Here is a 13,935-nt window from a genome sequence, read left to right on the forward strand (position 1 = left end):
AATGTTGATACATTATGTTATTTAAAATTAATTAAAAATTTAAAATCACCCGATTATTCTACGGTTTTTGGTAATACAAATTGGTCTAGTAGATTTTCAGTGTTTTTTAAATAAAGAAAGTGGTCAAACGGTTATTATTTTTCCAGGGTCGATTCTTTTCACTCGGCGGCTCTAAACTCCCTGGAGAGAAACAAGAAAGCGAAATCGGAGTCCACTTCTTTCCCCTTTCTCCATCGCTCCCGAACGTGACGAACCCTAGCAGAAAGCTGCAGCTCGATCAACCACCGATTCTTTGTCGATTCGTCTTCTTCTTCTCTCTTTGCGACTTCGCTTCGTTGTGCGATAGGGTTTGGTAGCATCGCCGCCTTCGTTTCTACCCTCGCTGGTAATCTCCTCCCCTATTTGCTGTGACTGCAATTCCAGTCGATTTTTGGGGTATTGCTTAGAACCTTTCTGAGATTCTTCGTATTATAGCTCCGTTTGTTTTTTGTCACTTGCGCTTTCTCTATTAGGGTCTCGCTGCCCATCTCTCCTGATTTTCTGCAATTACCTATGGAGCAGACAAGAAATATAAAATTCTGTTGCAGAAAAGGAGACAGGGGCTTCCCCCAAGGTTTTACAGGACTTCAGTGAATCATTGCTGCCTACGCTTGCTGGATCTGTTGCCTTTGGGTTTTTTAGGGTTTTTACTGTTGGGACTGCGACGATAGAAGTTTGTTGACCTTACTATTCTTTGTTTTTTTTTTTTTTGGCCATATTTTTCGTGCTAAGCGGTTTTTCACACCCGATTGGGTGAAGGTGCTTAGGCTTCCAGTCGCCCTGTTTCGATTTTTGTTGCCGTATTTTGCTTTGGAATTACATGGCGGCTGGAAGACATGGAGGTTACCGTGACCATGAATTCAGAGAACGGGAGGCTGATTTTGATGTTTCTAGGGGAAAAGAATATTATTTCTCGAGAGAGGAATTTGCTCGTGAGCGTGAGCGTGAGCGTGACGGCCATCGGGGCCATGTTATTGAGCGAAGAAGAGACCGAGATATTAGAGATAAGGTTAAGATTAGACAGCGAGATGTCAAGGAACGAGACGTAGTGAATGGTGGGTACTATGCATTTCCTAACATGAATAACTCAGGGAGTGGGGGGAGTCATAGAAGTAAGCACAGTGGAGTCCCTGTTAGGGCTTCTGACCGAGAGCCAGGTGAACTTTCAAGCGGAAGTGGTTCTGATGATCCTGATGCACCTGCATCCGGTGTCAAGGATAACAAGGATCTATCATCTGAGAATGGAGCCAGGTTAGTCCCGGAGAAGAAGAGGAAGTTTTCACCAATTGTCTGGGACATTGAAGAAAAACAAAAGAATTGTTTTTCTGGGAATAAAGCTGACCCACCAAACCTTCCCCTTCCTCCTCCTCCACCCCTTCCTGAAGGGTCACACCCTTCTCCATACCACAATCTAAATGATGTTGTACAACCCTCATTGGGCCCAATCGGCCTTAGCAAATTGGAGTCCTCCACTGTTGAAGCTGAAATAGCACTCAGATCAGTTGGATTGATGGCTGTGGAATCATCAGCTGGGCTATTTCCTGCTCCTTCTGAGCATGATGAAGGTACTGGGCAGGACATCAGGCATCTGGAAGAGGAAGAGTATGTTCCTACAAGGAATATCTCAGCGTCCCGATGGGCTAATGCGAATGATTCTCCTAGGGATGGAGGCGAGGTTTCTGAGGAGGAAAGCAGAAGTAAAAAGAGGAAACAGATGCCTCAGCCTGAGTCTATAGGGTCAAAAAGGGTTCCTAGCCCTGAGCTTGGGGAAGTCATCCGAGAAGGATCTGAAGGAGCTCGATCCAAATCATCTGGTTCTGGTAGAGATGGTCATCAAAGTGCATCTGCTAGTGAGGATGAAGTTGAGTTGGATGAGAATGACTATATGGATGTTGATCAGGAAGATGGAAATGGTGATGCCAACTTTCATCAGTCTGACACAGATGTTGATGGTGTAAATGATTCCTATATGACCGTGAAGCCGATTGCATCTCCACAGAGGAGTATAAACATGCTGCGAGGTTGTAGGAGTGTTGATGAGTTTGAGAAATTGAACAAAATAGATGAAGGCACATATGGTGTTGTATTTAGAGCCAGGGACAAGAAGACTGGTGAGATTGTTGCTTTGAAGAAGGTCAAAATGGCGAAAGAAAGAGAAGGTTTCCCCTTGACCTCTTTAAGGGAAATTAACATCCTACTGTCTTTTCATCACCCATCCATTGTGGATGTTAAGGAAGTTGTTGTTGGTAGTGACCTTAATCAGATTTTCATGGTTATGGAGTATATGGAACATGATCTTAAAGGGCTAATGGAAACAATGAAACAACCTTTTAGCCAGAGTGAAGTTAAGTGCTTGATGTTACAGTTGTTGGAGGGTATCAAGTATCTTCATGATAATTGGGTCCTTCACAGGTAGATCTTTTTGCAACATTCAGGTTCTAATTTCATGATTATTTTGTTTATCTTTGATCTTATATTGTCAATGTATTGATGACTTTGGTCATCTCCTTAGGGATTTGAAGACATCAAATCTTCTGTTGAACAATCGGGGTGAGCTTAAAATTTGTGATTTTGGGTTGGCTCGCCAGTATGGCAGCCCATTGAAACCCTACACTCATTTGGTTGTTACTTTATGGTATAGGTAAGTGCATTCTTGTGTGCCACGATTTGCTGTATCCCTATCTTTGTATTCTCACAGTGACCTTACTGCACTACCTCTGATACCTTACAGAGCGCCTGAACTTCTGCTTGGAGCAAAGGAGTACTCAACTGCCATTGACATGTGGTCACTGGGATGCATCATGGCTGAACTGTTAGCAAAGGAGCCATTATTCAGTGGGAAAAGTGAAATTGATCAGCTTGACAAGGTGATAAAATCTGTTTCCAAGTATCTCTAATGTTGGTGTTTGCTAATTTCAGTTCTTCTCAGTTTTATGGTCCCTGCCGAACTGCAGATTTTTAAAACCCTTGGCACACCGAGTGAGAAAATATGGGCCGGATTTGCCAAGTTACCGGCAGTCAGAGTGAACTATACCAAGCAACCGTAAGTCATTGGGGTTATTATTTTTTTCACTTGTGTTTTCAATCCCTTTTGGATGTTCCGTTGTGTTCTTATTTCAACCACTGTTTTCCCAGGCTTTCCAGCCAACTGTGATTCTGGTCAGGCTTCTGATTTGCCATGACGGCAGTCTCAGTTTCTTGGTACATCTTTCGGATTCATAGTAACCACTAACATTGCCCTTTCAGGTATAACAAGTTGCGGGAGAAGTTCCCACCTGCTTCTTTCTCTGGGCGTCCCATCCTTTCTGAAGCAGGGTTTGATCTGTTGAACAAACTTCTTACTTATGATCCTGAGAAGGTGCACTTTATTTAGTCTTTTTTCTGTAGTTTAAGCATTGATGATTAATTAGCTGCTTTTGTTAAGTTGTCAGATTAATTATTCTCTCTCTTGTGTTTTCTGTTGCAGCGTATAACAGCTGAAGCTGCTCTTGATCATGAGTGGTTCCGAGAAGTTCCTTTGCCTAAATCAAAAGATTTTATGCCAACTTTTCCTGCTCAACATGCTCAAGATAGGTCTGTTTGTTTTGTCTAATTAAAAACCTAGGCTTAATATGGCTTGTTCTTTACAACTGAAGTTGTTATATCTGTGACCTTTCTAGGCGTTTGCGACGGATCATGAAGAGTCCTGATCCATTAGAAGAGCTGCGGAGGAAGGAGTTGCAGCAAGGTGATTTAGTAGGTGCTGGTGGTCTATTTGGCTGACTTGATAGGAATAGAATGTATATATCTGTTGGAGCACATCCCCTACTTTGTGGTGTTTGCATGAAAGATGAGGTGAGAGATGGTAACATTGTATGTGGAGATTGCAATACTTTTGGTATGAGACAAGGATTGATGCTGTTCTTTAGCAGGCACCCTTTGAATGACTTTTGGTGGTGAAAGATCCCCCGTTTTGTTCTCCGCTATCAATACCAATTATGTTGCAGAAACTTTTTTGTCTGCAGCTTTGATGATCATAAAAAGTGCCTTGCAAGGTGGGGCATTGTGGCGTTTATTTGGGTAAAATCAGTTATATTTGAAACTCTGTGGATGTAACATATATTTTTAATTGGCACACTGTAAACAATGTTTCCTAAATCTGGCTTTGTTACCAGAAAATTCATTGGTCAATACTGCATTTGAATTTTTTATTGCCTTTTCTTTTAATCTTCACGTTGTCTTTGCAAGAGGTGATTCGTGTGAAGCAGCGGAGATGGGCGTTATTTGCTCTTAATTTCTGAAGAAGTTGAAGGGAAATTTTTACGTGCTCAAGGTAATTTGTTTGACTGATGTCAGTGGACTGTGAATAAGCTCTGGGATTCTTGTAGCTATTATCACTCAATTATATAGTTGAAGTGAATCTAATTTAGAATGGACTTGGATCCTTTTCCAGATATTCCTTATTACCTGTAGTTCTGATTATATGATATAGGCTCCTCAAGATATAGTCTTCTCAAGAAGCCCCATTAAATAAAAAATGGCAACATAAGTACTCTGAAAAGTCATCATGCTTCTGAATCTGCTGTATGACTTAAATGCAGTAATATGCCTGTTCCAGCCATGATTCAACTCCAAAGAAATCCTGCTTGAAATTTAACTATGTTCCAAGACTGGGATCATACTTCTTTTCTTTTCGTTTCTTTTCTTTGTCTCTTTCTCTTTTTATTTTTATTGTTATTTTTGGATAGCTTGGGCATCATCATTTGTCACTATGTTCGTAACTATCAGGTTGTGCTTCCATATTCCAGCTGCATCAGTTTTTCACTTGATGCTCCTGAGGTCCTAGGAAAGTTGAAACATTTCTATTGGTCAGGGATGGTTGCTAATTAAGAAAAGCATGGATTCAAAAAGACTCTGCATATTATTTATGGTCTTAGTACAGCCACTTGCAGGTGTTTAACATGAAGGGACCAAATTGCAGCATCCTTTTTGTTGTTAACGTAATAGAATGCTTAGGTGGTTTTATCAAGAACTTACATGTCCAACCACATTGCTGCACTATCTTTTTTGTTATCGTCATAGATTTATTAGTTAGGTGGTTCTATCAAGAATTGACATATTCTTTTGTTTAAATCTTTAAGCTCTAGTGGATTTACATCTTTGAAGTCTTGTAATTTAATTACTTGATGTGATTAGAGGACAATCTCTAAAATGTACTTCAGTGTGCGTCAGTGGCAGAAAGTGATTTGGTATAATCGGTTGTCTATAAGGACCTGAGAATTTATGTTTTTTAACAGTTCATATGGTTGTACTATGGGGATTTGAGTAAAATTGCATCTGGTAATTTATAGTTAAAAAAGCGAAGTGTCCCCTCTGTTTAGAAGAGTGAGCAGAGTTTATGACATATCTTGTTCTTACAATTGTCAAGTGTTTGAAGTCATACTGAAAGTATAGTGTAGTTTTGCTTTGTCAAAACGTCTAAGGCTTCTTCATTGAGCTTAATGAGACACAGAAAAGATTGCTTATGGAATGTGCACATCATTGCATGCAGTTTTTAAGTAGTGGCTTCCACAAAGGTACAAAGTTTGGTGGACTTCTTACCTGAGTAATATCTATGAAGGAGTTCTCTTTAACGAGCTTCCATTTAACTAATGGGTGGCAAGAGATTTTTCCTGTGGTCAGTCCCCTGCAAAGGTGACTCTCTTCTGATTTCTTAAGTCCAAGAATCATATAAGTTTTGAAATGTATTGGTGCTGAACATGATGTTTTATTTTGTAAATGAATAGCTGTCAACTAGTTGTTATACAGTTGCAGTTTCACTGTTTGTATCTCTGGGTTCCTTGTTGCTGTAATTAACTAGGTGGAGTGACGTTTTGCTAATCACCTTGCTGTTACCTTTCCTCTATGTGGTATTTGGAGGCACTGGAGTGTTCATGGCTATTATCTACAAATGTTATTGCAGTATTATAGCTGGCAGGTTGAAGATGTAGGCCAACTACAAGAGGCCTTTGGGAGATGGATGTCACTGTATGGGGCTTATCAGAGGTACAGAGTCATTCCCTTTCATTCTTTCATGATGTGAAATGCCATGCAGCTGCCTATTTGCTTCTCTTGCCTAAGATCATTTTCCCAGAGAAATGGCAAGATTTTTAATGGAAAGTTCCTGTGGTGGCATCTTTGATACTGCATTTCTGGCCATTCTAGCAATGTCTAGTGTCCTCAAGAGTGTAGGTTCCAACTTCAGTGAGTGAGTCCTCTTTTTTATTTCTACATATTCAATACCTGTCTCAATTTGTGTTAAGCCATCAGAATGTTTTGCTGTGCTCTGCTCTTTAGTAACTTTTGAAGTCTCTTCGCTTTGATGATGTAGCATATCTGATGAAGTCTTTTTCTGAGACCTAGTTGTGGTTGCTTTGGTTTTTAATTTATTAAGATTTTGGAAAGTCCAACAGTGTAGGGTGTGAGATTGGCAATTTGCATTAGTTTCAAGTTCTGTTGTAGGACTAAAGTGGGAGTTGAAGGTCTTGGGCCATTTCGATTTTTGTGTAATCATCTATTTTTCTACCGTTTGATTTAATTGCATAAAATCAAGTGCTATGCATGCTTTGGTGCTACATTTGATTTGCTACCTATGTTGATAATCAGTGTCAAACTCGGTTTTGTAAAAATAACTATATTCTTTCATGTTTGTGTTCACGATTGGCCAATTAATCTCAGCTATTCATACGTTATTCCTCCCCCCCTCCCTTTACAAAAAAAAAAAAAAACGAAATGTTACTCATCAGTCCTTTAATAGAATTTTCTTTTAGCATTTAGCATTTGAAGGAAAATAGTTATGATGGCAAGATAAAAGAGTAGTCTAATTTGTGAAAGAAATTCTATTAACTAACCTAAACTTTGAGAAAGAGCTTATCGTTCTTCAGATTGTGGTTCTGATGAGTTCTTGTTAGTGTTTCATTCTCTTTTGTTTGTTCCCTTTGCCGCTTTTGTTTTTTTTTTTTGGCCTAGAGAAACTGTGTAGCCAATTTGTGGATAAGGGGCAGATAAATCATTGATGTTTGACATTTTGCAAAAGTGGGTGGCGATGCTTGCAGAAGCGCTGGTCTTAACATGAGGGAGCCATGGTGCACTGCCTAATTTTCCAAATCATAAGAAGCTATTTTTACTCGTCCTGTTAACTGGTAAAGTCTACTGGAAATGTATGACGGGAAACCTGATTCACCGGTGGCCTATACGATTCAGTTGTAACAAGCTTTGTAAATGTGATGATCTGACCTCATTTGTAACTTGCCATGATTTGACCACTCCACATTGTGTATAATTGATTGCTATAGTGAAAGAAAGTATACTTGAGCTCTCCAAATCATCCCAAACAATTTGAAAATTTTCAAAGAGCCAAAGCAAGGAGTTCTTGAAACAGCTAGGAACTTATATGATGATTGTAAGTAGTATTCTTCGGGCTTAACTTTGCCTGAACATATTTGAAAAATCAATCAAATTTCATTATGAGCTTTGACTTTGGTAATTCAGTCAATTAGGGATTGATTGAGCTGCCGTTTATATAGAACAGAAACTTAGTATTGGTGTGGCAACATTTTAAGAATGGATAAACAACCCCAAAGGACAAAGTCGTGCAACAAAATTTTTAAACTCTAATTTTTGTGTGCCTTAATCAACATGCTACTAAAATGAAGGTTACTCACCTCTTTCTTAATCGCTGCATTGAACTTTTGATTGAAAGTTTTTATGCCTCTTTCAATATTATCTTCAGCTAACCAACTTCTATGGTGAATAGTAAATCGCCTTATTTTATAATATAAGGGGGCTCATTGCAATTATAGTTGTGTTTGTTTGTTGGTGGTATCCCAGATAAAACCTTGTAATAAATTTTTTTCTCAATAAAAAAAACACTACTTTGTATATTTTTAGGTTATATTGATGTCTCCAAAAGGGTTTTTGATATTACATGTGGTTTTTTTATGAACTTGTGCTTCCTTATAATCCTACTAACGTTTTTTTAGTAAAGAGACAAGAGAAGAGGGAGAATTGAATTAGGAAAAGAGACAAGAGTACGTTGGAAATAGAAGGGAGGATTAGGGTTGTGAGTTTGAATACCTAATCCTCTCCCTTAAGCTTTATTTATAAATATCAAAGTATAAAAAATACATCCATGCCCTTCATCCTAATAGGTGAGGATAAACTCTCCGGCCTATAGTTAATTGGAATACAAAATGACAATTTATCTGATCTTCAAATAAAATGATCCAGTTGATAATTACTCAGTCAATCTTCAACTTCATATTTTGGTGGATGCAACAAGGTCTCATATTATTACTCACCCAAATGGCTATGCTAGTAGTAGCATCTTCTTGATCTCTTTCATTCACTCAAAAGGAGAATCTTAGTATCAGACAAGCTCATAAAAGACCTCTAGCAAAACTCCATCTCTCCTTCTGAGTGGATTATATTACAGAAGAAACTCACAATATTTTTCTGGTGTTAACAGGGTCAACAACAGATGAATAACGCCTTGATTCGTCAACATCTTCGTATCTCCAGAAGCTGTAGACAGCTCTTGCTGTTCATTTTGTCGATAACATGGCTGGATGTTTATCTGTTGGGCCATGTTTTCATTACACAACCTGTCGGCTGTAGTTTGTCACTTTACATCCATGTACCCTGGTCTATCAGCAGCATGTTTCCACAGCCATGCCTTCTTCATTGTCTGTAATCAACTCTTTGGGGTCCCAGATTCCCCATATCAAACATGGCCTCATGACTTGCATTTCGATTTTGGAGTATTTTACTGATCAATCATTAGTTGGAAGTCCTAAAGAGTGGTTACTTGCATGGTTTCTAGTTAAGAAAATAGACTTCTCTTCTGTTCTCCACCTCTAAACTACATGACTTTTAAGCATTGTTTGAAACTTTGGATTACCAGTAGCAAAACTATCCCATTCATCTAGACTCTTATGACGTTTCAATCAAAATATCAACTCCCAACACCATTCTAGAGATTGGAAAACATTTGCTCCTTTCAGCAAAAATCACATCACCAGCAAAAGATGATAGCTCTATTGTTCAGTTTTCTCTTAACATCTCCACATGTTAGTCTCTTGTGCCTATGCTACAATTCGAGAAGTTGTCGGCTAACTGCACAGTGAGCAATAGCCACTCATGCATCGAATCCATGTCAACAAAACGAGCCACAAACTACATAATCAGAATTTAAGTGAAATGGTCCCAGGCCCTAGCTTGGCCTTACCAGAGACCCCTAGGGTTCAGGTTGGTGATAATGCTACTTACCCTGGAAGAGAGTGGTTTAGTGGAACTGAATTGATGCTGCTGCTGCTTCTGATAAGTTTATGTGAAGCACAGAATTGAAAGATTTGAGAGAGAGAGAGAGAGAGAGAGAGAGTTTCAAATGAGCATAATAATAATTGCTTTGGTGTCATTGTAGTGGGAGAGGACCAGTCTGTGCACGTTTGGACAAAGAGAAGGGGACCATGAACAGCTCATTCAGGCTACCATCTCTTCAACAGCAGAAGAGAGACGCGTGTCAAAAGTTAAAAGCACTCATTGGTGACTCTAGCTAGTGGCTGGTAGAGAAGTCACAACTCCACTAGCTCATATAAGGAGTTCTCAAGGTTTTTGCCTGCTGCATCAATGTGGAAATCGTTCTTATACCGTTCTAAAAGCAAAACGACGAGTCTTGTTCCTTGTTCCTGTGGTTTCTTATCGGCACAAAAAACAGCCTCAGTTTACTTTCCGTATAAAGCTTATGAGATTTCCTGAACTGAATGAATCAAGACGGTCTATTTATGAACAGATATCCATCTCTTGAGTCAGAAAACCCGTTGTCGATGGAAAACTGTCTAAAACGTAACTTCAAGGCCCAGTCAGAGCTACAACAAGAATGAAGGATCGTACCTGTGTTTTAGCCAAGAGATGTTCACCCGAGGAGGCTGTTACACGAGGGTCCAGGGAGCTAGCTGCTCAACTTTCCTAGGCTGTTTTGCCACCACAAATATGTCTTTCAAGTCTCATTCCATGAAAGCAACCACCAAGTTGGGAATACAGAAAAGGAAGAAATGAATAAAAGGATGAAGGGAGCCAATTCTCTTCTCAGAGCTAAAAGATGGAAGAGTAGCGAAGAGAAGGAATCATGAGTCAGTCTGTAGTGTCCAACTGGATCGTGAGACAGCACAGACAAGAACCTGACGAAGAAGGAGAAGAAGGAAAAAGATCCTCTCACGTGCACAACCAACATCATCCTCATCCTCATCCTTCCAACCCCATGTATGCAGAAAATATCCACTTTCTCTCCTATCTCCTCCCCTCTTACATTTTCTCCCTTCTTTTGTTCTCTATTTTTTTTTAATCTCTGTTCACCTTCTCTTGATTTGCTTTCTTCTTCGTTCATCTTCACTATCTTTTTTCTGGGAGTTCACAACATAGATTTCTTTTTATTTCTTTCGCCAATTTGAAGATCCACTGTGATTTTCTCCTTTTTGTTTCTAATAAGCTTATGTAAAGTGACAAAACACACAGCAATTAGGTATTGTTTTCTATACTTTATATTAGCATTTCTACAATTGAAAACATCTCACTTTCTTCACCCTTGTTAATGACTCTATTTCTGTTTTTTGATTGACCATATTCTAATGGGAGATTTCTTGTTTCAACAAGTGAACACCTCCTCTCCCTTTTTCTTTCACTTCATCTGACTGAGGTTAATTCTGCAAGTTGTAGGATGAACACTGGACTGACAGAGCTTGCATGGGAGAATGGCAACCTCGCATTGCATGGCCTTGGGGGGCTTGCACAATGTGGCTCCACCAAGCATGCATGGACCCGAGCCGGTGAGACACTTGAGTCTGTTGTTCACCAAGCCACCGGTTGTAAGAGAAACTCCAATTCCACGTACCGCAGTCAAGATCAGGCAAACGTTTATAACTCTGTAGGTGCATCCTCCGGCGGGAAGTGGCCGGCTAACGCTTCTCACAAAGGCACTCAATGCAAGGCCAGTCCGGTGGAGAAGTTCGAAAACCAGGCACGGGTTAAAAAGAAACAATGCAGCAGGGACGATGTGCTTGATGACTTTACAAACTGTATGGAGACAACATCTGTCAGAGAGACCGATACCACCACCATGACTTGGGCTTCATTTGAGTCTCCCAACAGCTTGAAGACCAAAACCACAGACGATTCAACTTCCCTTGGAGGGATGGTAAATATTCAAGTTCGACACTTCTCATGGGTTTCTCTATACTTATTCTCGCATTATCAAACTGGAAGTAAATTTAATGGGATGGACCCAGTCACTAAGAAGTGAGAACAGCCAAGCTCCTCACTGGTTGCTATATTAATGGTTCTTCTGTTCTCTTGTCCATCAGGGGAACGCGGATGAAGAAGTCGAGAGGAAGACTGAAATTACGCGATCCCATTTGACGAGACGAAGCCGTGCCGCAGCCACACACAACCAATCCGAACGGGTAGCGAATTTTTTTTCCTAGTGATGCTAAACGAAGAGCAGTTTTATTGTGTGATATTATGTTCATTCACTGTAATGTTTTAAAGAGAGTATTTGAAACCAATATTGAAGGTTAGTTTTATTTATTTTTATTATTTTATTCCTCCATGAATGCAGAGAAGAAGAGACCGAATTAACCAGAAGATGAAGGCTCTGCAAAAGCTTATACCAAATTCTAGTAAGGTATAGAACTGAACAGTATATTCTGTGCAAACATAAATTTCGTTATTTTGTAAATGCTTCGCCAAGCCTTTAACTAGGCATTCGTTACTGTGGTTACTAGACTGATAAAGCTTCAATTCTGGACGAAGTGATTGAATATTTGAAACAACTGCAAGCTCAACTGCAACTGATGAGTGCGAGAAGCATGCCTCAGTTGATGATGCCACTAGGTATGCAACAACATCTCCAAATGTCTATCTTGGCACGCCTGGGGATGGGCATGGGGATGGGGATGGGGATGACTCCGGCAGCACCTCCGGCCATCCCTCACATCCTTCACCCCACCTCTCCAGCTTCTGCCCCATTTCTTTCACCTCCGTTTCTCTTCCCTCCACTGCTTCCCACTCACTCAACCCCTCCGCCGAAGAACGACCAGGGTACGAATCCTCCTATCCCCTCGGCGGACCCCTATTCGGCTTTCGTTGCTCAGGTGAAATAGCAGAATTACTGTTATTTAAATCCCTATTGCTCATAATCGACACACGACTCATTACCTTCTAATCTGTTTCTCTTTTTCTCTGCAGTCCATGAACATGGATCTCTTCAACAAGATGACAGCACTGTATCGGCAACAACTGGGTATGCCGGCTTCTGCGAGTCATCAAGCCCTTGCAAAAGATAATGGCACATGAAAGAGTGATCTGCTGCATCGTCCCTATTCAGTGTAACAGGAGTGTCAGATATGTTCTTAGTGTGTCAATTAGAAGCAAGGATCCCCATTCCTCTATATGTAAGATTGTATTTGAGAATATACACTCCATGAGGGCTCTGGCTTTCATCTTTTGTATGTATCAACAGAAACCATGGCTATCTTCGTAAATAATAAGTAGAAAGTCTTTCTAATCTTAAATTTATGTGAGACTGCTCTTAACAAGTATGGGGCATTAATTTTCATTTTTTATATCAAATATTTGCAATTATGTTTGTTTCTGCAGAAGATGGAAGAAAGCATTGATAGATTGAAGCAACAGGAAAACTATATCTTTTTACTGGACGAGGTGATAAGAGATGAACCCATCACTGTAAATCTCATTAGGAGCAAGATATCGGTGTAAGTGCCACCTTAGTGATGATTCATTAATGAAGAACAACATAAGCTCCTGAAATGTCTAGAAACTACTTTCCATTTAGGAGTGCATGTTTATCAGGAGGGCTGATCCAATACGAAAAACCATTTGGTGTGAAACATGCGGCTATCTCAGCCGTCCCATCAATGACTGAGATAACTGTTTCGTATGTTTCACACCAAATGGATTTTCTTATTGGAACAGCCTGTAGGTTTCTTAGAAAGCCATATATATCTAAGCTGGAAATTCCTTCCCCAGCCAACCAGACAAAAAAAAAAGAGTATGCTTCTTCCCTTTGGTAGGAAAAACGAAGAAAAGGTAGTTGATGCTTACTCCCTTCCCCCTTTATTTGGATGCTTCCTTTTTCTTTTTCTTTTTATTATATTCTCCTTATCTAGCACCTAAAACTCAGTGACTCCTTTCATTCCTTCTTAGTATTCTTCCTTCTGGAGTCTTTTGTTATGTCTTATTCAGTCCTCTATACCAACCAACGATGGAGTCTATCTTGCTTGTGAAGTACCAACTAGTCTTGGCCGAAGCTGTGTGATAGTGGCCAGTTCATTATAGCTGCCATTGACAACCACAACATTGGTGACTTAACAAAGAAAAAGGAGAAACAAACAAAGAGAAAGGAAATATTCATGGCTGATCTCATCACCACTAGGGGGGAAAGGGAGCTTCTGTCAACATGACCAAAGATCAACAACAATGGGCACATGTCAGAATGCTAACTTTGTTTTGGTTGCAAAACTCTTTTTCCTTTTCTATTTTGTCATCTTCTCCTTGAACTAGAAGTGGACAAAGGACATTCTCATCTTGTTGTGGAAGTTCAGAGCATAGTTATTAAGGTGTTGATTTTCTCAAGAAAAGTTGGGGACAGAGAAGGCCAATTATATAAATTTCCTAGAAGACTATGTTGAATAAGTCCATATTTAACTTTTATAGGGATAATAACACTAATAGGGTCTAAGTCAAATAAAAAACCTAACCAATGAGAATTTTTCTCAATAAAAAAGTTCATCCATGATAGAGATTATAACACATTTGATTTTTGGTAATGGGTAGAAACACAACTTAGCATAATTTTCTAGAGTA

The 13,935-nt window shown here is 39.7% G+C and overlaps 2 protein-coding genes across 14 annotated transcripts; both read left to right on the forward strand.

The window, feature by feature from the left end:
* Positions 1 to 181: 181 nt before the first annotated feature.
* On the forward strand, positions 182 to 8,771 carry LOC137951098 (cyclin-dependent kinase G-2-like). 13 transcript variants are annotated; one of them, XR_011112109.1, is made up of 9 exons: positions 182 to 2,451; positions 2,552 to 2,680; positions 2,771 to 2,906; positions 2,994 to 3,082; positions 3,286 to 3,397; positions 3,506 to 3,612; positions 3,699 to 4,351; positions 5,570 to 6,063; positions 8,525 to 8,771. XR_011112109.1 is itself a non-coding variant. In XM_068797685.1 (7 exons), exons 1-7 carry the CDS (start codon positions 860 to 862, stop codon positions 3,799 to 3,801), a joined length of 2,268 nt encoding a protein of 755 aa, XP_068653786.1. In that variant the 5' UTR covers positions 182 to 859; the 3' UTR covers positions 3,802 to 7,437. The 13 variants fall into 13 exon arrangements, 2 of the variants coding, with proteins under 2 accessions (XP_068653786.1, XP_068653788.1); XR_011112105.1 differs by lacking the exon at positions 8,525 to 8,771 and adding an exon at positions 7,094 to 7,437; XR_011112106.1 differs by lacking the exon at positions 8,525 to 8,771 and having other exon boundaries at positions 5,570 to 5,712; positions 5,805 to 7,437.
* Positions 8,772 to 10,223: 1,452 nt separating this feature from the next.
* Positions 10,224 to 12,405, forward strand: LOC137951256 (transcription factor PIF7-like). The gene is made up of 6 exons (XM_068797842.1): positions 10,224 to 10,317; positions 10,771 to 11,248; positions 11,415 to 11,513; positions 11,669 to 11,734; positions 11,835 to 12,203; positions 12,298 to 12,405. Coding segments are annotated over exons 1-6 (1,122 nt in total). The 5' UTR covers positions 10,224 to 10,315.
* The last annotated feature ends 1,530 nt before the right edge of the window (positions 12,406 to 13,935 follow it).

Source organism: Aristolochia californica, unplaced genomic scaffold, assembly GCF_029961685.1.
Source record: "Aristolochia californica isolate CCGP_79_NKW_82.1479 unplaced genomic scaffold, dmAriCali1.0.hap1 SCAF_15, whole genome shotgun sequence".
Classification (NCBI taxonomy): Eukaryota; Viridiplantae; Streptophyta; class Magnoliopsida; order Piperales; family Aristolochiaceae; genus Aristolochia; species Aristolochia californica.